The following is a 21645-nucleotide window of genomic DNA, read 5'->3' as shown; positions in this document are numbered from 1 at the left end:
TTTCTTTAAACTCTTGACTCTTAACCAATTTTAACTATTCGGTTTTAAATTATGCCAAATTTATTGAGGTGTTTTTTTAATAGGTGGCAGCATTTAACGAAACGTGTCCAGTGGTTTACATTCATTTTTTTGGTGCATTCGTAATTGGCTGATTCAATCGTTTGCATTTATTACAATGGCAACTGAAAGTTCTGAAATTCCTTCCATTGGTAAGATAAAATGATTAAAAAAGTACACATCAATTAATTTGTTGCATTTGTAACTATAGATGGAATTTATACATCTGAAAAAACTGGTAGTGATGAAAATGGTAAAGGTACACAAGACAACCCTTACAAAACAATTTTGCAGGCTATGCGTCATGCAAAGGTTGAACCATTTCCCACAATATACGTAGACAGCAAAGATCCAAAAGCTGAAAGCCCATATGAAGTTGCTGCCAAATCCCAGCTGAAGAAAATCCAGAAGATCTTTACACGAGAAGGTCATAAGAATGCCGACAAACAACAACGTGAAGCCGAAGATGCTGAAAAGCGAATGCAAAATTTGGAAGATGCACGCAAAATTAAAATCGAGGAGGATCCAAGCCTACCCGCTGCACGTAGAATACGCATAAGTCACGGTGAGGAATACCGTGGTGAACGTATTAAGATTTATGGATGGGTTCATCGTTTGCGTCGCCAGGGTAAGGGATTAATTTTCATAACTCTAAGAGATGGCACAGGATTTTTGCAGTGCATACTCACTAATCGGCTATGTCAAACTTATGAAGCACTTGTGTTAAGTACTGAGAGTTCAGTGCTCCTTTATGGTGTAATGAAGCCGGTACCTGATGGCAAAATGGTAAGAAAAATAAATACTACTAAGTTAAATAGTTAGTAGTTAAAAATATTTTTAGGCACCAGGTGGTCATGAATTGCATGTCGATTTTTGGGAATTAATTGGTTTGGCACCAGCAGGTGGGGCTGAAAATATTCTTAATGAGGAAGCACATCCTGACGTTCAACTGGACAATCGCCATATTATGATACGTGGTGAAAATACTTCAAAAATCTTGAAAATAAGATCAGTTGTTATGCAAGCTTTCCGTTCGCACTTCTTTGATCGGGGTTATAATGAAGTCAATCCACCAACTCTGGTGCAGACACAGGTCGAAGGAGGGTCAACACTTTTTAAATTGCAATATTTTGGGTGAGTTTTAACTAAGTTTTAAAATATTTTGAATTACGGAGGCTTTCGCTAAGGTTTGTAAATTATTTTAATTCGCATAGAAATTAATTAAGTTTTTCGGGAATAAAAAAGTTAACTGAATTATTTTTTAAAGCATTATTTTACCATGCATTTAACATGACTTGACTTTTTAAATTAACCACGAATACTTATAAATTCATAATTTCAGCGAAGAGGCCTATCTAACTCAAAGTTCTCAATTGTATTTGGAAACTTGTCTGCCAGCACTTGGCGATGTATTCACTGTTGCCCAGAGTTATCGCGCAGAACAAAGTAGAACGCGTCGTCATTTGTCCGAATATACACACGTAGAAGCCGAATGTCCATTTATTACCTTTGATGATCTTTTAGATCGTTTGGAAGATTTAGTGTGCGATGTGGTTGATCGTATTTTAAAATCACCGTGGGGTTCCATCGTTCACGAACTTAACCCTGAATTTAAACCGCCCAAGAAACCTTTCCGTCGCATGAATTATGCAGATGCCATCAAATGGTTAAAGGAGAACAACGTAACTAAGGACGATGGCACATTCTACGAATATGGCGAGGTAATCAACAGTATACAAAGTTATTGGGTTACAACATTTACTGATATTGAATTATTTTTATTCTACATAGGATATACCAGAGGCGCCCGAGCGTAAAATGACTGATACCATAAATGAACCAATTATGTTATGCCGCTTTCCACTTGCTATAAAATCTTTCTATATGGCAAGATGTCCCGAAGATAGCAACTTAACGGAAAGTGTTGATGTACTTTTACCGAATGTTGGTGAAATTGTTGGCGGTTCCATGAGGATTTATAACTATGAGGAGCTGCTTGAAGGTTATAAACGCGAGGGTATTGACCCAACTCCATATTACTGGTATACTGATCAACGTATATATGGCACACAACCGCATGGTGGATACGGTCTCGGCTTGGAACGTTTCCTTTGCTGGTTACTCAATCGCTATCATATTCGCGAAGTTTGCTTGTATCCACGTTTCCTTGATCGTTGCAAACCTTAAATGACGCGACGTTCTTAATACGAATAAAAACACATAGTAAAGCTTGCATTTGATTAAACAATATGCTTAAACGCATTCATTTATTTGCATTTAATAAAAATACGCAAAATAAGATTTACTCGTCGAAAATTTCTCTACAAAGATCGCTAGTGTCCTCATCAAATGTTACGTCGCCCTCTGCATCTGCATCCTCCTACAACACAAAACAAAAGTTGTAAAATTTAAAATAATTAACACAAAACATTTAATGCACCGCATTATCTACTGAGTCCAGTTCAGCATGTATCTGACCTTTGCGATAATGATTTCGTAATAATTCTTTAATGCAATTACTCATTATCTGACGAACTTGCATGTCAAAGCCTGCTGGTAGCCAGCCCGTTTTCTCATTACATATTGCACCAGTGCGCGGTGAAGGTATCTTCTCGATCATCTCTTGAATTTTCGGCATATGTAAATCACAATACTAAAGATATAATTTTTTCAAAATGTTACGAACATGTATATGTATAAACAAATAAACTTATAATGCTTACTCTTAAAATACAATGCCGAGAGCGTGGTAACTTGTTTTCTTCGAAGTAGGGATAATTTATATCTTGCACCAATTCGCTAAGTTCGTATGGACTCTCATTTTGCTTTTTCAGTTGATCCTTCCTGTTTGCCACCTATTTGTTTTGAAATAATATTTTCAGTTTATTATTACATATGCTTGAATGCAAAAAAAAAAAAAAAATACTTACGAATTCGGACATACCAGAACGGAATCGTAGTCGATAGTCAAATGTTTGGTAATAACGACTCTTGAAATCTTTACGCGGATCATAACCATAACGCACGTATAGTGTACGCCATGGTCCAGTCGAAAAGTAATAAGACAAGGATGGTACTATGCATTTTAGTTTTTCAAGAGATACGCCAGATTCGTAGAGCAGTCCTATACGTGTCCAAATTGGGCATTCCTCAAATAACTACAGATATGTACATATGTATTGCATATAATAAATTGACAAAAATAAAATATAAAAAAATTTTACTTTGGTTGCACCGAAGTTATAAAACAAAGGATTTAATACAAGAAGTTGATTTTGATAGATCAGTTTGTTTGGCGGCTATATGATATAGTGCTCCGATCTGAAAATCTCTTCGGAGATTGTAACGTTCTCTTAGGGAACAATCTTTACCTAATTTCATGAAGATATCTTGTTGAATAAAAAGTTTTCCATACAAGGACATGATTTTGATAGTTCGGATTGTAAGGCAACTATATGCCGATATCGTTGATTCCCGCAAACGAGCAGCTTCTAGGCCTGTTTAAATTTTCAGATCGATATCTCAAAAACCGAGAAAATAATTAGTTATATGTAAAAAGACGGACTCTGCTCGATAAGCTTATCGTTTACATACATATATATTTTAGAGGTTTTCCAACGTTTTCTTCTAAACTTTAGATATAGATCTTCTCATACCCTTTTATATATATTATTATATAAAAACTGCAGCTGTGTAGGGTATTTTAGCTTCGGTGCAGCCGAAGTTTAAAGTCTTTATATAAAATTGTTAAAAACTTATAGCTTGGCCTTCGACAACTCTTCAAATAGTAAGATATAGTTAGAAACAGATAATAGAGTTTCTTATGTTTCATTGAGTTTTTGAAACTTTTGTATGAATACTCTTCTCTGCATGTCTACTTACACTTTTCACTTTCTGGAGTTGTTCATCAGATACATATTTTATACGCATTCGTTTAACAGTTTGTAAATCTGGACGTTCCGGAAAAACATCTGTCATACTGAATGGCACTATGTCGCAACTGTCATATGTAGATTTCTGTATCACACCCAGCACATCATTTTGACCGTCATCTTGTTGATCACCTCGAAATATTGTCGAATTGGTAGTGTTGACTCGTGCAAAAATTTGTGGCAAACTGACTAGAGGCAAATCTGTTTGTCTAAGGAAATTGAATGATTTTTTATTATAAATTAAACACACTACGTGTATTATTTGAACTTACGCAAAATAGTCTGTATCTGTGATGGATTGAGGAAGCAAGCTTGATAAATTAAACTTTAAGTTTGATTCATTTGGCTGTTTGTACAAAGGCAGGAACTGAAAGTCACATAAGTCTAAAAATATAAATTAGAATTATTTTATTATGAGTAAATCTGAACCGTAAGTAATGTAATAAATTAAGTTATTCTAAACACTAACAATTCCTGAACTTAATATAAAAAGTATACATTAAAATTAAAAGTACAATCAAATAAAATAAAAGTACAATCAAATAAAATAAATTGCAAAATTTATTAGTATGTAACACTTACTGTTAAAATTAAAAGTTCGTTTGCAGTGTCCAAGAATGCACAAGCGATATTCGGCAGGTGAACTACGGTTCTTCTTGGAGCGTCGTACTTTCACAGAAATTAGCAAACCCGCGCTTTGAACAGCATCGCCGCCTGTAGCTTTGTTGTACGGATTTTTCGGGTGAAAACGAAGCTCTAAACGTTTCTGTTCATACCCCAAAGACTTCGGAGAAATGAACAACATTAGAATATTTTATATCGCTTACTAAATTAATAATGGTATTATGATAATGCGAACTCTACAAATTAGTATCCCCATTCACATAACACCTACCTGGGAGATGTTAATTATCCCGCCTAGCGTCTGCACCATTTTGTTCACATCAACCACTTTCGCTGGGTACTCAATTACCTCCAATTCTTTGTTCGAAGAAAAATTTAGTTGCTTTGTGGTCATTGTGAAAATACTTTGTTTACATGTCTTTATACGGATGGGATGTGAAACTGTTTACAAATTTTCGATACATTTTGTAGGTATCGAGTATACAATCTTCTCATATCGATATGGGAGGCTGTTACACAAAGCCAGTTCACACACGAACTATTTTGTCTCCAAAATCGACTTTTTGCGGGCGAAGGGACGAAGAAGAAAAACGAAAGGACCGTGTTTTCGTGTTTGAAACTTAAATATTTTCGAAATAAGTCTGTTATGGTATGTATATTTGCTTACTACATAAAATAATAATAACATTTAAATTTCCGAACATAAAGTATACAACCATGAAACAAATTGAATTGCATATCAGCGAACTGTTATACTATGTTCGGACCGACATTGAAAACACTTTGAAAACACATTTGTATGTTGTGGAATGTAAGTCGTTCGGACCGACAATTCGTGTTTTCGATGAGTTTTCACTGACAACTCACAAATTTATTTGTTTGTTTACATTTGAGCAACGAGAATGGTAAGTTTTGAAATCCTTAATATTTGCTTATAATTATTACTAAAGATCGTATTTTTTAAAATTTTGAGAAAAAGATATTAATTGCGAAAGCATTGACTTTGAGAAGCCAAATAAATACCCTGCTCAACGACAATTCTTCAAGAGAAATATTAGAAAAGTCTTACTACTCATCACCATAGCTGAGTTAAAGAAATAACATTTAATCGTATTAGATTTAATTAAGGACCTTGGGATGCCGATTAATTCATGATGAACAAAAGTGTGTATATTTTCCTACTGATGCAAAAGTTTTCAATTATATATTATTAAGGGAAAAGGGTGGCTATAACATTATTTGCTTTAGGGTCATCTGCAGAGTATCGGAGTATTGCCAACATGTTCGGTGTAGGAAAATCTACGGTTTGAGAAATTTTACTGGAATTTTGCAGCGAAATCTGGAGATTACTGCAACCATCCTGTTTTAAAATGTTGCCTCTAAACAGAGAAAATATAACCGAATTGGTGACTGGTTTCGAGGTAATTGGATTCCCACAATGTTTAGGAGCAATTGGTAAATATTGGTTATAAAATCTTAAATTTGCGCTAATGGTCTAATAATTGTAGACGGATGCCACATTAAGATTCACCCATCATCTGACGAAGCTGTGGACTATTTTAAATATAAAGGAGGGTATTCCACCGTTTTGTTGGCATTGTTTGCAATGCATTTTCAGATACCGTTTTACTTACATAAACGTAGGAAGTCCCGGGCGATGTAATGACTCTCAAATTTATGAGAAAGAAATAGATAATTGTCGTTTACTAACCGAAATGTCTCGAGACATTTCAGGCATAAATGTGCCAGTATTTATTATTGGGGATTCGGCTTTTCGTTTTAGCAAACAAATGATGAAACCGTATCCATTTAGCGTAAATCAAAATCATCGTGAGAAGGTATTCAAGTACACTCTTTCGAAAACACGTAGAGCGGTCGAAAATGCTTTTGGACACCTCAAGGCCCGCTTTCGACGCATCGGAAAACGGAATGCCAACTCAATAATAAAAACAACAATTTTTTAAATGATAACAACGACACGCTAAACGCTAAATGGTTACGCGCTTGGGAAGAGTTGGAGACTAGACGCCAAAATCCGTCTGATGTTTCATATCCATCTGACGACCCAATTAATGGAGAAACGATAAGGACACCACTTTGTTCATATTTTGGTAAGTACATGTGTATATTGCATCACAATGTCTACATTTTACTCTCAACCCGTCGTAAAGCATCGGAAAATTATAAATTTTTACACTTGTTTAAAAAAATTGTTGTTGACTTTCGTACAAAAATGAGTTTACACATTTACAATTCTCAATGCTATGTTTTCGAATCGTTATAATTTATAACTTTATGAGACTTGTGAAAAACCTAATTAAATCAAAGATAAAGTTATACACACAAAACAAAATTTTATTTTATTTTCCATATAAAAATAATTTTAAGTATAACTAAATAGGCTGAACTAATTCATGTCAACGTTAAACATCTTCCAAAAAGAAAATATATTAATTTATTTTTTTATTTATTTAGAAACACAAGCAATCGTTTATTTGTTTCTTTAGAGTCTTTCAGATATTCTTCCATCAGTTGGGTTTTTTTATTGTCATTTTCAACCAATTTTTCTGTCATGTCCATAATTTGTTTGCTGGTTTCATTGAATTCCTGATTTGCTTTCTCGAGCTGTTTTTCAATTCTTTCACATTTTTTTAATATCAGGCTCTGAAAATTATTCCTATTTTTATTTCCATAATCACCCGGCTCGGGAGACGATATTGTTAATGAAGAACTATCGGTTGGCGACATCGGCATCGCTGAGGGCGAATGTAGGGAAGCCGGTGCTGGCAATGGAGATGCAGCAACAAATGTATAAGGCGCAACCGTTTCCACCGAAATTTGAAGTGGTTCGGAGTCAGTAAAACCTTTTTAAAAATATATAGATGTATGTAAATATAAATATTACAAAACAAATGCTTCTTACTTTATAAGCTTTCCTCCACTAAGCTCTCGGCGTTGTAGCTGACGTACGGCAACAGTACGGCTCTCATTTTTTCATACAGTGGCCCCTGCGAGGGAGAACCGCCAGTTGACCCGACTGCCGTCTTCTCCTTCCTGTAAAATATTATATTTATTTAATAACTTCATTTTCCTTAATTTTATTTAATTACCTATAAAGCTGTGAAAGATTGTGCATTTTTGATTTGATTTCACTCGCCGTGAAATACACGCCTTGTTGTAGCAACTCCATTGCCATTTCATCCACTATGTGGTTATTTTTCCTTGGCCCGCGAAGAGCACTCATTTTATTTCTGCCCTATCACTTCACAAATTTCTTTTTTTGTATTTTTGTTTTTCCATTTTTTAATATTATAGTAATATATTCAACTGGCAACTGATTTGTATATGCAATGTAAACAAATATCAAGTGACAATTTAGGGCCGTCAAAATATGTCTTCCAAAAAAATCGATTAAACTAGAGCAGGTACCGAATACAATGAGTGGAATGTAAGTTTTCAAGTAGTTTTCAGCGAAAACTGTGTTTTGGTTTGACAGATTTTACATAGACGAAAACACAAGTTTTCGTGCGAAACCCAGTTTTTCCCACGAAAACATGTTTTCGTTGTCGGAAAGAATTTGTGTTCTTGTTCGTTATACTATGTTAATATAAAAATATATATTAGGGGTATTCGCTTGCTCTTGCAAGATTGCAGATTGCAAAAATACTATACCGAAATATACAAGGGCACGAGAGCACCCGTTGCAGAATCTAGTAATATATGAAAGGCTGATTCGGTCAATTTATTGTGAATGACTTTTATGCAAGGCTATTGTGAATTGACGCACCTTCTGCATACATTTTTAACAAAATAAACTGTAACAAATCTTTATAATTTAAATAGAAATTATAAAATCTATTTAAACCTTACCTTCCTCAACAATTTAAAGACGTAATATGTCTTTATGTAAAATGACAGCAAAAACCGAGTTGCAATTGTATTTTTGCGTGACATTCCACGCAAATATACGTGGGTTTTGGTCTGACATATTTTACAGCCATTGCAAATAATTTTCTGCGTATGTTTGTTGTTGTGCCGGTGCACCAAGAGGAAATATATGCAATTCTTGCACCGTGCAAGGGTTTTGCAAGGGCAAGAGAATACCCCTATTATGAAATTTCAATCTAATAATAATTAATGACAAATAAATATATTAAACTATAACCGCCCTAATATTTCGATTGTATAAGCTGCTTTGTGAACATATGGTCACCGTCGTTAAAAGTATCGATAAAAGAAAATCCATTCATCGAAATATTAACAATTCTATTATTTTTGGTTTACTTTCCTCGTGTTGTTCAACGACTCAATAAGGAAATCAAAATAAAAAATGGGCGCGTTAGCAGAAGTACGTGTTATTTTTAAATCTACGTATAAAATAAAATTAATTACTTTTTAACAGGTTGCTGGTGATGAAAATAGCGGCGAAGGCTCACGCACATTTGTGTTTCAAAACGAGGGACATACTTTAGGCAATGCTCTAAAAACGATCATTAGCAGATATCCGGATGTTGAATTTTGCGGTTACACTATTCCTCATCCAACTGAAAGCAAAATGCATTTTCGGATACAATCTAATCAAAACAGAGCTATCGACATTTTAAAACGAGGCTTAGATGATTTAGAATCTCTTTGTGATCATACTATTAGCACGTTCGAGTCAGAAGTTAAAACGTATATTGAAACAAATAATAAGCCTGCGGTAATATAATACATATTTGGTTTTTATTTATGTGTATAAGCTTGTTTATAATAAATTTAAATAAATAATTTAATTAAGTAGCAATGCGCATTTTTTTCGGATCATAATTTGGTTTCCGAAGATGATGATAGTTAGGTAGTACTTTTCTTAGAAAATCAATCTGGAGGGTTTGTGACTAAATTAGAATATATAAAATAAATATTATTTTTTATTATTTGTAATTTTATGAAAGTGTTAATATGTATGTTTATCGTTATAATTTTGAACGAAATCATCGTTAACGGAAAACAAAATTTGTTTGGAAAAGTTTACACACATTAACACTTTCAAAAATAAAGTATATGCATTTTTACCCCATGTTTATCGATTGCCTCTCTCTGTAAGCAATTTCGGCCGTAAATCACAGTATTTTCAGGAAGTTTCTGCTCCGAAACTAATCTCACACCAGCACCAATAATGCAGCCGCTGGAAACGAAGACGCAAGGCCCCACGTAGCACTTGCTCTCAAACACATTCTTTTCTCCAATGTGACATGCTTCCACTCTGCTACCCACTTCAAAAACATTATTTGCTCCAATGTTTAAAGTTCGCACTTCAACTGCTGGGTCAATTTTGTTATCTGTCGGCAGATGGAATGCAATTGTGGAGTACTCTTCCACTATGCAGTTTTCACCTAACACAATAGGTCCAGCTTCAGCAATTATAGTAGCACTGGGGTGTATTACACATCCAGGTGAAATGGTGATGTCACCAATCAAGCTACAGTCCTCACAAACAATAGCTTTCGCCATTATTTTAATCCTACAATGAAAATAAATATCAATGTTTCCTGTTTTCTCAATTTAATCACAATATATACTCATTGTGTTCCGTGTGGGACATGTTGTAAAACTATATATTCTGGATATTTGTATTATTTAATTCAGATTATTTACACTTTTTATTTTGACATTACAGCCGACTATCGATAATCGATTATATTAACTGGAACTGTGGAATTATTTATAACGTGTCTGCACGCCTAAAATTTTTTAATTAACAATTTTTCAACACACTACACATATATATATATATATATATATATATATAGAAGAGTACAAGTATAAATGATTGTCTGAATCTCTTCATTGATTTTGAATTAATTATAAATCCGAAGAAATAGCGATTTGGTTTACATCATCATCCAGTTTCGGGCACAATTCCGATTTCTTTGGCGCCGCGATTTGTATCGTTGGAAAGAGGAAGTCCTCCTGGTTAAAAAATATATAGGTTATAGGTACCGCAAACGCTTAGTTTACGAGATATTCGACCTTAAATTTCAAAAATTACCAAAATTCGAACATTTCAACAAGCTATTTTACCGCATTAAACACACCTTACTCACATTTTTCACTTCAAATTAAATAAATTAAACTATAAACTTTTAAATAAATCCACATTTTACACTTTTAACAGCTTTCTTTTACCGAAGAAATCTTTATTTTAAAAATTACATTTTACACTCGTAGTGAACATCATGTGTGTGTTAAAAATTACGACGAAATGGACAAATATTGTCACCTGATATACAAAACAACGTATTATCAAAAATAAATGGAAAGCGCTGACAGATATAATAACCAAAATTTAACCATTTTATAACGAAAACTCATATTTTGTTTCACGCAGAAAGGACGTATTATCAAAAATAAATGGAAAGCCTGACAGATATTCGCTCGAAAAGGGTTATTTTTTAAACGAAAACGTCCGAAGGCCGCCAACGCAGAAAGGAGTACTACGCGAAAGTACTTCAGTCACCCCGGGTATTCGCTCGACGAGGGTTATTTTTTTAAAGCGCGGCCGAAGGCCGCCAACGCAGAAAGGAGTACTTCGCGAAAGTACTTCAGTAACATAAATCACATATTACACATATACATATGTAGAAAGTATTTTTTTATAGTTAATATAGAAAAAAGAATCACGCGATAAACCAAACAAAGAAAAAATATTAAAAATCCTACATATTTGCTGTTTAAGATGTGGCAAGGCTCGTTTTTCTCGTAAATGTAAACAATCAAACCTATTCAACGATGAGTGTGCTAAGTGATTTTTAAATTAATAAATTTAGGTAAAATAAAAGTGAAATGTGAACTTATTTCAATGCTTAGAGTGTATATTTAAATATACAGAGTGAAAAACTTGAAAAAATTTAGTCAAACATAGAGTAATACCATGTGTAATTAGTGTAAATTTTTGAACTTTTAATCGTGAATATTTTAAAAAATAAAAGTTATTTTTATATTATTTTTGAATATTTCTTCTCTGGAGAAGCTCCCCTATCCGCACATACCCCATTTATACGGAAATTCGGTTTTTTTACCCCTCCGCCAAAGTAATCGGAATCGTGTCTAGTTTCGTTTTTTGTAATATTTTTTGACTATATTTTTTTGAATACATTTAAATTTAGATGAAGCATTTTGCTTTCAGTGCGATCAATATTACCACTAGCAAAAGAAAGTATTTCTCGAAATTAACCCGTATTTATTCCTCCAAGGGCTCTTATTTCGATGAACTAACATTATTTGAAACGATATGAAATATAAAGTTTTTTCTAATCATTTCAATATTTTTATGAATATATTTTATATTTTCCTTAACCAGAAAAGTGTTCAATGTCGCATGAGCATTTCCTAATAATTTTGATTGTTGTAACCTTGCATTCCTTTTGTCACAGAAATATTCAAATTCTTTTTACAGGGTACTAATTTTATTCACCACAACTAAGAACAAAAAAATTACCAAATTCACACATAGCTTAAGCATTAAAAATAGATTCGACTCTTGCTTCCTACAAAATACTAAAATCTATTAGATCTAATTGATATCTTACTTCTATGAAATTTTATTAAAATCTCGAAATTTGTAGTATTTCCTGAATTAGATTTAAATAACCATTTTGAATTAATAAAATGATACAAGCAAAAATTTCTATATACCGTTATTATATGTTAAGAATTATTGTCCTGAGCACATGTGCCAATTAGGTCTGCAGATGAGGTAACTCTAATTTGACAAAATACAGCCCTGAATATTTCCGTATTAATGGCGCTGCTTGAATGTTTCGGTTCTATTCCTCTTTCAGTTTTTGTTTAGTAGCTGTTGCAGTTAAATCTATGATTACAACGTAGTTTGTTCGCGCGTGGGCACTGTTTTAAAGTAATATTTGTAAATTAAATTTAAGAAAAGTGTAGAATTTATAAATTCAAACAATGCATTTTACAAATTGAGACTTTTTACATCGAATTAAGAGAAATAAACGACAAAACTTTGATATAAAAAAAAGCAAATACAAAGTGCTGAGTATAAAGTTTTTGTTCTAACATTCGTCTTTGCGTCATACAGCCATAGTAGACGAGAGAATTCGCTAAAAAGCGACGCGAGTAAAAATCGCCCTGCCTTGTGTGCTACTTCGTCTGTTCCAACTCAAACAACTGCAAAACAACGGATCGTAGGCATTGATTACTGGCGCAACACACGTTTAAAAACTTTGCATTTCTAATTGTAGCCTAAGGTGGCTGCCCTATAGTAATATTCCCTAGAAGTCATATATATATTGACATGGTCATAGCGAAGTTCTCAGGTTTGTCAAATTTTATATCATTTCTGTTCCTAATAAATTTATACAATTATCCATAAAAGTGTATAGTTTTAACATATGAAAAATGTACCAAACTAAGGCGGAAGTGAATTACTGTGTGTGATATACATATATACATATGCTTTGGGAGGTGAAGATAAGTTTTTGTTTTCATTACTTTGTTAGTAAAAAATCGTGTATCTATAATACTTGCACAAATACATATACACGCAGAAATTCTGTTTAATATAACATTAAAACTGTTGAAACAAACCTAAACTTCGGTTAGCTCGTGTTTATCAAATAATGAAAGAATATTAATAACCCAGGAAGTTACTAAATTTTATGCTTAAAGCCAGTTTGTTTAAGTACTATATATATGTATATATATATATGTGATTTCGCATTCTAAACTATACCGACGCTGTTTGCGGCATTATCAATGCACCCCGGTTTTTGCTGTAATACTAGTGTTTATTATATTATAACAATTGTGCGAGTGTACATATTCTCTTAATAGCATAGATGGCCCCTGCCACAGACAAAACATTATATATGTATATATACATATCCATAAATATATGCATTTATAAGTACATATATATTAAAAAACAGCAACTAGACAGCAACGAAAACGCGCCATAGAAATGCTTTTTCTCGTTCTTGGAGAGAGAGAAGCATAGATATTGTGGATGAATGAGCGGGTGGACGGACGGCAAACAAGAATACGTGTTTTCTTGTATATGAGATGTGGATGGTGACTAATTCGCGTCGTCGTGCGTTCCATTGCCAATTCGTTTCCCCTTTGTGCAATGGAGTTCACATCAGAACCAACAGCTTTGCCCTGCAGAAACTGCACTGTCTGATGGCTTCAGTTCCACTTCCTCCTACATTCTCATTATTTTTTTTTGTTGTTTATGGTCCCTTGCATGATTTCTGCCCTTTTTATTTTGTTTGTTTACAGAGTTACCATTTTGTGATTTGCTGTATACACGAAGTTGAAAAATTGTGAAATTATTTGAAAATAATTCCAGAAAGCGCGAATATTTCTAAGCAAAGCACTTTTTGGAACGATATTCAGTAACCAACATATATTAGATTTTTATATCCAATAATATTTTAATATGGAAATTAAGATTTCAAAATAATTTTTAAATTTCTTATATGTATGTTTTGGAAATTGGTTGCTAAAAATTGTGCATTCCCATGGCATCCCTGTATATGATGAGTTTTATTTAGACAATGCAACATCGTGAATTTGTGTGTGTATTGCGTTATTGTCGGTTGAAAGCGTAGGTAACTGCGGGATTTATGGCCGTAACATCGGTGGGTTTTTACGTTTAAGGAGTAGCAAATGGCGGTTCTCTTCTGCCATGCCCTATACTCCCTTTTTGAAGAGCAATACAAAACAACATTTTTGTTTAGTCCGACAACCTTTGATTCTTCCCCTTTTTCCTGCTTTCGTTAAATTGTCACCCTTCCGTTCAATGTTGGTTTTGATTGTTTGTATACAGTCGGCATAATTCATGTGTGTGTGTGTTATGCGTATCCACGATATGGTTTGCCCAACTTTTGGTAAAGAAAGAACACATACATATGTATGCATATACATACCTAAGTGCATATCGAATCATATGCATATTAAAAGTAAGTTCATAATATTATATTTTCATTACATATTATTGTAATACAAACACACACATAGCGTTATAATTTTCACCTTAATAATGTAGTTTTCGTGAGAATACAAATAGATGAGTGACCGTTCTGTTTTTGTATACCCATTAATATTCTAAGCGTTTTTTTTGACATATCCATATACACATAAATCTGTAGGGTTTGAATTTGTCATTATTTTAAACATACGTACATACATACATACTTATGTGGACCTTATATTCGAAAATCCTCGTGCGTCTGCGCTGATCAGACTTTCTGCTTCCATGGTGAGGCACGATTCCGATTACTTTGGCGGATGGGTAAAAAAACCGAATTTCCGTATAAATGGGGTATGTGCGGATAGGGGAGCTTCTCCAGAGAAGAAATATCTAAAAATAATATAAAAATAACTTTTATTTTTTAAAATATTCACGATTAAAAGTTCAAAAATTTACACTAATAACACATGGTATTTCTCTATGTTTCACTAAATTTTTTCACGTTTTTCACTCTGTATATTTAAATATACACTCTAAACATTGAAATAAGTTCACATTTCACTTTTATTTTAGTATATTTTACCTAAATTTCTTAATTTAAAAATCACTTCGCACACTCATCGTTGAAAAGGTTAGATTGCTTACAATTATGAGGAAAACAAGCCTTGCCACATCTTAAACAGCAAATATGTAGGATTTTAAACAATTTTTCTTTGTTTGCTTTTTCGCGTGATTCTTTTTTCTATATTAAATATAAAAAAATTCTTTCTTTCTACATACATATGTACATTAGGGTGTGTGAGGCAACCTTTTTTTTTTCAACTGAAAAACAGGCTCAAAATTTTCGAAATGTGTCGAAATGTAAAGTCTCTTTCAAATTTTCTGCTTTCCTTATAAATTACATGGAAAAAAAATCATTTTTTTTTTGTGGTGGGTATTGTACGGAGGTTATTATATGTATGTGCACGCGATGGCTGCCAGTCGGGATGGTAAACTCGATTCCGATTCTACTCGAAAATCGAGTTTTCTCCTAAAATAATAGATTTTTCGGAATCGATCTTCAGTAGTCGAAGTCGATTAAGAATCGATATACATACATACATATATATGACCTGGTCTACGAAAAGGGAGCTAACGTGCGAAAACTAGTTTTCTGGGAAAAGCTGTTAAAAATAAATTTCGTCAGTTTCTCGTTATCGTTATCAGTCTCTCGTTTTTTGACACCTGAGCCCCCTTCCCATAGATCAGGTCACATATGTGTAATATGTGATTTATGTGACTGTAGTACTTTCGCGTAGTACTCCTTTCTGCGTTGGCGGCCTTCGGCCGCGCTTTAAAAAAATAACCCTGGTCGAGCGAATACCCGGGGTTTCTGAAGTACTTTCGCATAGTACTTCTTTCTGCGTTAAAATAAAAAAAACATATTGAGTTTCGTTATAAAGTGGTTATATTTTTTGGTTATCTTGCACTGATATTGAAACAAAATTTGAGTTTTCGTTATAAAATGGTTAAATTTTGCTTATTATATCTGTCAGCGCTTTCCATTTATTTTTGATAATACGTTTTTTTGTATATTAGGTGACAATATATATAATATTATTATATAATATTACTATATAATATTACTTATTTCTTTATTAAATTAAATAAAGAATATATCCACATGAATGGATAGAGGATTTTTTGGGAAAAAAGGCATTTCAGCGAATTTTCTTTTTATCACATGGCAGCGCTTCATTTCTTCGTAATTTTTAGCACACACATGATGTTCACTTCGAGTGTAAAATGTAATTTTAAAATAAAGATTTCTTCGGTAAAAAGACTGTTAACAATGTAAAATGTGGATTTATTTAAAAGTTTATAGTTTAATTTAATTAATTTGAAATGAAAAATGTGAGTAAAGTGTGTTTAATGTGGTAAAATAGCTTCTTGAAATGTTCGAATTTTGGGAATTGGGAACTTTAGGTCGAATATCCCGTAAATTAAGCGTTTGCGGTACCTATAACCATTATATATTTTTTAATCAGGAGGACTTCCTCTTTCCAACGGTACCTTCAAATCGCGGCGCCAAAGAAATCGGAATTGTGCCCATGGTGAAATCACATACATATGTACATATATTGACTAAATTTAGTACGTGACATTCTTCTCATATTCCCATATCACAGTGCGAAAATGGGCGAACTCGGACTACAACCACGCCTATTTTTCATATAACATAATTTTAAATTTCGTTTAATTCATTCACTATGACCAAAAATCGACCAAATCAATCCAAAACTGTTCAAGCTCCCTAGGTACCGAATAAGTGGACCCCAGTATTTATAGTTGACTTTTTACCGTAAATATCGGTCAATGTGTGGGATACAAAATTCATCAAAATCAAAAATGGGTTGAATGAAGTCAATACTTCCCTGATTCCCATACATATGTACATAATATAAAGATTTTCGAACTTCCGGGTGACTTTTTTATACCATATACTACGTATGTATGTATAATGATTTTCATTTTGTTAACAAACCTTATGCCGAATATGTATGTCGGTAAGAGTATGAGTTATATAGTATATGTATACATACAGTGGACCAATAAAGTTTACATACACCTAGTTCTATTAAATTACGACACGTTTATTTGTTATAAAATGAATAAATTTTGTGGTTTTTTCTATCCAATTCAAAAGATGTATATTAAACATTAAATTTAGCATATCAAAAAAAAATTTTTTTTTGCACAAATAAAAAAAAATAATGTTAAAGCTTAAAATGAGCATAATTTACATCAAAAAAGTTTACGTACACTAATTATTATTTATAGAAATCAAAAGTAATTACAATAGTTTTGGCGGTTTTTGGATAAGCATATGTATCTGAACATTTTAAGAAACAAATTTAAATTTTAAGTGTGCTTAAATCTGCTGTTAATAGCAGCCACTTCTATTTACAACAGGATAACGACCCAAAACACTCATCTTATCTTGTATGTGCAGAGTTGTTATGAAATTAAAAATAACTCCATAGGTCCAGCAATCATCATACATTAATCCTATTCAAAATGTCTGGAAATTTTTAGAAAATCGTATTCGAAAACATCGAATTTCATCAAAATAAGGCAAAAAAGCTGGATCATGGACTTAGTGGGTCAAAATATCCGGAAATAATACTATAAATAGAGTGGAGAGCATACGTCGACGTCTAGGGACAATAATAGCAATAAAATGTAGGCCAAACACCGCTAAACCTATTGTAATTACTTTTAATTTATATAAATAATCATTGGTGTACGTAAACTTTTTTGATATGAATTAGGCGCATTTTTAGTTTAGCAATAATTTTTTTTATTTGTGTAAAAAACAAAAATATTTTGATATGCTATATTTAATGTTAAATATGCATGTCTTGAAATGGATAGAAAAAAACCACAAAATTTATTAATTTTATATGAAATAAACGTGTCGTAATTTAATAGAACTAGGTGTATGTAAACTTTATTGGTCCACTGTATATAAAATTCCTTGGATTCCGATTCTCTGGTTGACGTTTTACACCTTAAGGCATTTCTCTGGCTTTGATTCCTGCAAGTTGCAAGAGTATAAAATGTTCGGTTGCACTCGAACTCAGGCTTTGCTTAGACTCAACAAATTTTAGTTACTGTGAAAAAACCACTTAGACTTATTAGAGAAACTAGCCCTTACAATAAAACAAAAAAATTTGATTTTTGAGTTATCTTATGTTGGTATTCATATCCCTTACTCAGTGGCGTAGCTACAACTTCGGGCGCCCCGGGCCAAGGATGTTCTGCCGCCCCCCTTTATCTACCTACCTACAAGTTTCAGGAGGTGGTTCGAACAAAAGTGAATTTTTACAAAATTTCTTCGATATTAAGTATATAAAATTTAGGAACTAGAAGCCACGCAAATTTTGAAGTTCCAAAATTCTGAAAATACGGTTTTTGAGGAAATTTATAGTAAATTTACAAGACATCTTATTAAAAAAGCCATAGAAAAAACCATTTTCGCCCTATATCTTGTAGACTTTTGACACAATTTGCAGGAATTTTTGCCCGAATTGGAGTTTTTAAATACCATTTTTGAAAATTTGGGGAAATAAAAGTATTTGTTACATTCAAAGCATAGGGTAACTGTGAGAGTGACACATCGCTAGACAAAGCTAGAAAAGTGCATCTTTAAGTTCTATTACTATTTTTAAGAAATATATAAGCCAAAAGATATAAGACAAATTCAAAGACTGAAGAGTATTCGAGTAAAAATTAATATTTTTCATTGTTATTCAGATTATTACATTGTGAGTGTACAACTCTTTATCTTTTATAATAAATTTTGTAAAAAAAATTTGTTGAAGTTTTTTTCTGAATATTAAAAAACAGCGATAGATAGACTTGCGGTGACAACCATAAGTCCTTGGAGATTCATCTAAAATCAAATCGGACAAAAAAAATTAGTTTTATAAATAGATAAACTCGGGCCTGATCGAAGGATTTTCTTTTTTTTCAAAAATTAACAAAATGGCGGCCTCAGGAAATTCTCTTCTAAATTTTTCCGAAAAAAACAACAGTTAATTGGTCCTAAAAAATCGAAATTTTCGAAAAAATTAAAATCCTTCGTTCAGGCCCGAGATTATTATGTATTCTAAAAGCTCCATAAATTGCATTAAAATCTACTGAGCGGTTTTCGAGTTACCGTTGTCACCTATTCAAAAAACATAGTTTTGCGAAAAACGCGTTTAAAGTTTCACACTAGCGCTTTGAAGTGCCCGAGCTCGCTTTGTTATTTGTCGAATAACTCAAAAACTAATTATCGGATCAACGTGAAATTTTGAGCGAATATTTTAAAGATATTACACTTAACGAAAATGCAAAAAAAAAAATAGTTTTTTGAAAATTCTAACTACCTCTAACCCCTTAAGGGCAAACAACCCTTCAGCATTTCCTAAATACTAGTATTTGGAGAATGGTTTATAACCCAACAGCAACAACACTAACAATTGGTATAATGTACGAAGTTTAAAATAATATCTGATATAATTGAATACAATTTAGACTAGAACTTTTTGCCTAAACTTCCTGGAACGTTTTTAAAAATAATAGTATAATTACAACTTCAAAAAAGTTCATTCGCTTATTATGGTTTTCTTGAGCGATTTTTGCCTCGGTTGGTTGAAAGTTTTGTTCATATTTTATGTTTAAGTTTTTGAACTGGGAAGAATATTCGGCAGTTTGTGATGTTGTTTTATAATCTAAGTAAATGGAAACATACATTTTTCATTGATTTCAACCTTGCGACCTGTCACAATGGCACCAGATTTTTACTTCCTCTCGAATTGAATAATTATTTTGCCCTCAAACAAAAACATCGAAACTTATTTGTCGTGCAGCGGGTAATAATTTTTGGTCTTACCTATCTAAATACCTTTGTATTTAATACAGCTACAAAATAGGGCATAAGTAGGTTTATAATAATTCAATTAAGTTGGAATGCCTCATACATAAATTTTAGATAAATTGGAGGCGTCGAACTGTTCTGTTGTTGTTGTAAGAGCAGTTCAACGCTCTAAATTTTTATTTAGTGTCAATGCTCTCGAAAACAGAGGCCACATAATATACCTAAACAAACACATGTATGCTTGTACGTATAGTGATGTATAAAAGTTAAGTTAGTGTCTTTTTGTGTACTTCTGTGTATACGATTCGCAACTCATTAAAATATTCAATAAAATGTCTTGTGGATTAAAATAATAGGTTATATAAGTGGATTTATGTATATGTGTGTTAGCGTGCATAAAATGTTTATAAACTTGTGTGTGTAATTAGTATTTTGCATTTAAAACTTCTACGCTTAAGAAGATAGTAGAAGTCAATGGGACATACCTGCATACATACATACATACATATGTGCATTCACAACGGTTTATTTAATTGTCACAGCAAGGTGGACGCGGTAAAAGGCAATATACGATCAAGTACGCACAAAACTACTTTATTTACCTATATTTGTACTTTATTTATATTTATGGTACATGTTTTATAGAAAAATCAATTGTTTTGTGTTTTTGCAATTAAATTTTTTTTACGCTTGGTATATAATTGGTATTAGAAAAGCTTGCCGAAAATAACCATGACTTTCAAATTGCAACTGAACTACACATTGGTTCCATACGCTTGTGTGCGTTCTATATATTTTAACAGCTTCTGTATTTCTAAGGAAATTGTTAACAGCACTCTGTTATTAAAATGTATGTATATTAACATGAATACGTAAAAACAATTCCTTGGACTGTGAACCAAAACTCAAAACTGTTTTTTTTTTTGGAAGTAAGCAGCGAAGCTAATAAGAAAGTTTGTATGGTAGCTACATACATATGTATATGCTATAGATCGCACAGAACTATCTTCAATACTCTAAAAGCAGTGATCGGTAAATTTAAATATTCAAATTATTAATATTTTATACATTTCTACACTCTTGCAATATGTTGCTATAGAGTATAATTGTTTTGTTCGCCTAGCGGTTGTATGTATCACTAACAAATCGCGATATATGTATGTATATATATATATAGGGTTATATACAGTATTGGACAGAACTAAAGCACCCCTTACTGTGTTTTTTATGTCTCAATTTTTGAAAAATATAACAGGACTAGTTGGACAATTATTATAGGCTACAATACATACATACATCATATATTAATTAAAAAAAATGTTAAATTAGTTACATATATTATATTCTTTCGAGATACAAAGTTTAAAAAAAAAAACTTTTCAAAAGTATAAATCTGAGTGGACAAAACTAAAGCACCCCCTAATATTTGTTAGGAATAATAGTACCACGCTACTTTAAAAATACGTTACTCGTTGAAGATGTTAGCAATAAACCGTTACAAATATGATTGAGATATTTTGAAAAGAGATTTTTGCCGTCGTCACTTTACAAATGAAATAATAAGGGATTGGCAAACAGTTGATCTCAATATAAAATTAGTTAAAAATATTCGGTGAATAGATCAGTGGTGCCCCCGATTAATAAATAAATTT

General features: G+C 32.5%; 5 protein-coding genes and 1 pseudogene across 5 annotated transcripts in view; 3 read left to right on the top strand and 3 right to left on the bottom strand.

The window, feature by feature from the left end:
• The first annotated feature begins 89 nt into the window (after positions 1-89).
• LOC126752587 (asparagine--tRNA ligase, cytoplasmic) lies at positions 90-2305 on the top strand. Its single transcript, XM_050463508.1, has 5 exons — positions 90-209; positions 269-843; positions 899-1191; positions 1400-1778; positions 1849-2305. Exons 1-5 carry the CDS (start codon positions 176-178, stop codon positions 2242-2244), a joined length of 1677 nt encoding a protein of 558 aa, XP_050319465.1. The 5' UTR covers positions 90-175; the 3' UTR covers positions 2245-2305.
• Positions 2288-5054, bottom strand: LOC126752611 (general transcription factor 3C polypeptide 5). The gene is made up of 8 exons (XM_050463546.1): positions 4885-5054; positions 4572-4773; positions 4262-4373; positions 3940-4198; positions 2988-3215; positions 2781-2912; positions 2498-2710; positions 2288-2437 (listed from the first exon to the last, which is right to left on the bottom strand). The coding sequence occupies exons 1-8, from the start codon at positions 5005-5007 to the stop codon at positions 2360-2362; spliced, it is 1347 nt and encodes a 448-aa protein (XP_050319503.1). The 5' UTR covers positions 5008-5054; the 3' UTR covers positions 2288-2359.
• Positions 5055-7030: 1976 nt separating this feature from the next.
• Positions 7031-7977, bottom strand: LOC126752679 (uncharacterized; annotated as a pseudogene).
• An 869-nt stretch (positions 7978-8846) lies between these two features.
• LOC126752713 (probable DNA-directed RNA polymerases I and III subunit RPAC2) lies at positions 8847-9395 on the top strand. Its single transcript, XM_050463690.1, has 2 exons — positions 8847-8961; positions 9016-9395. The coding sequence occupies exons 1-2, from the start codon at positions 8944-8946 to the stop codon at positions 9322-9324; spliced, it is 327 nt and encodes a 108-aa protein (XP_050319647.1). The 5' UTR covers positions 8847-8943; the 3' UTR covers positions 9325-9395.
• LOC126752690 (dynactin subunit 6) lies at positions 9320-10299 on the bottom strand. The gene is made up of 3 exons (XM_050463660.1): positions 10175-10299; positions 9669-10116; positions 9320-9490 (listed from the first exon to the last, which is right to left on the bottom strand). Exons 1-3 carry the CDS (start codon positions 10195-10197, stop codon positions 9389-9391), a joined length of 573 nt encoding a protein of 190 aa, XP_050319617.1. The 5' UTR covers positions 10198-10299; the 3' UTR covers positions 9320-9388.
• Positions 10300-12455: 2156 nt separating this feature from the next.
• The window catches only part of LOC126752539 (brain tumor protein), a 36544-nt gene continuing 27354 nt past the window's right edge, over positions 12456-21645 (top strand). The window contains exon 1 of the mRNA XM_050463428.1: positions 12456-12934. The gene's annotated coding sequence lies outside the window, so the exon portion shown is untranslated. The remainder of the gene's footprint in view (positions 12935-21645) is intronic.

This window comes from Bactrocera neohumeralis, chromosome 3 (assembly GCF_024586455.1).
Source record: "Bactrocera neohumeralis isolate Rockhampton chromosome 3, APGP_CSIRO_Bneo_wtdbg2-racon-allhic-juicebox.fasta_v2, whole genome shotgun sequence".
Classification (NCBI taxonomy): Eukaryota; Metazoa; Arthropoda; class Insecta; order Diptera; family Tephritidae; genus Bactrocera; species Bactrocera neohumeralis.
This window is presented reverse-complemented; position numbering and strand designations above follow the sequence as displayed.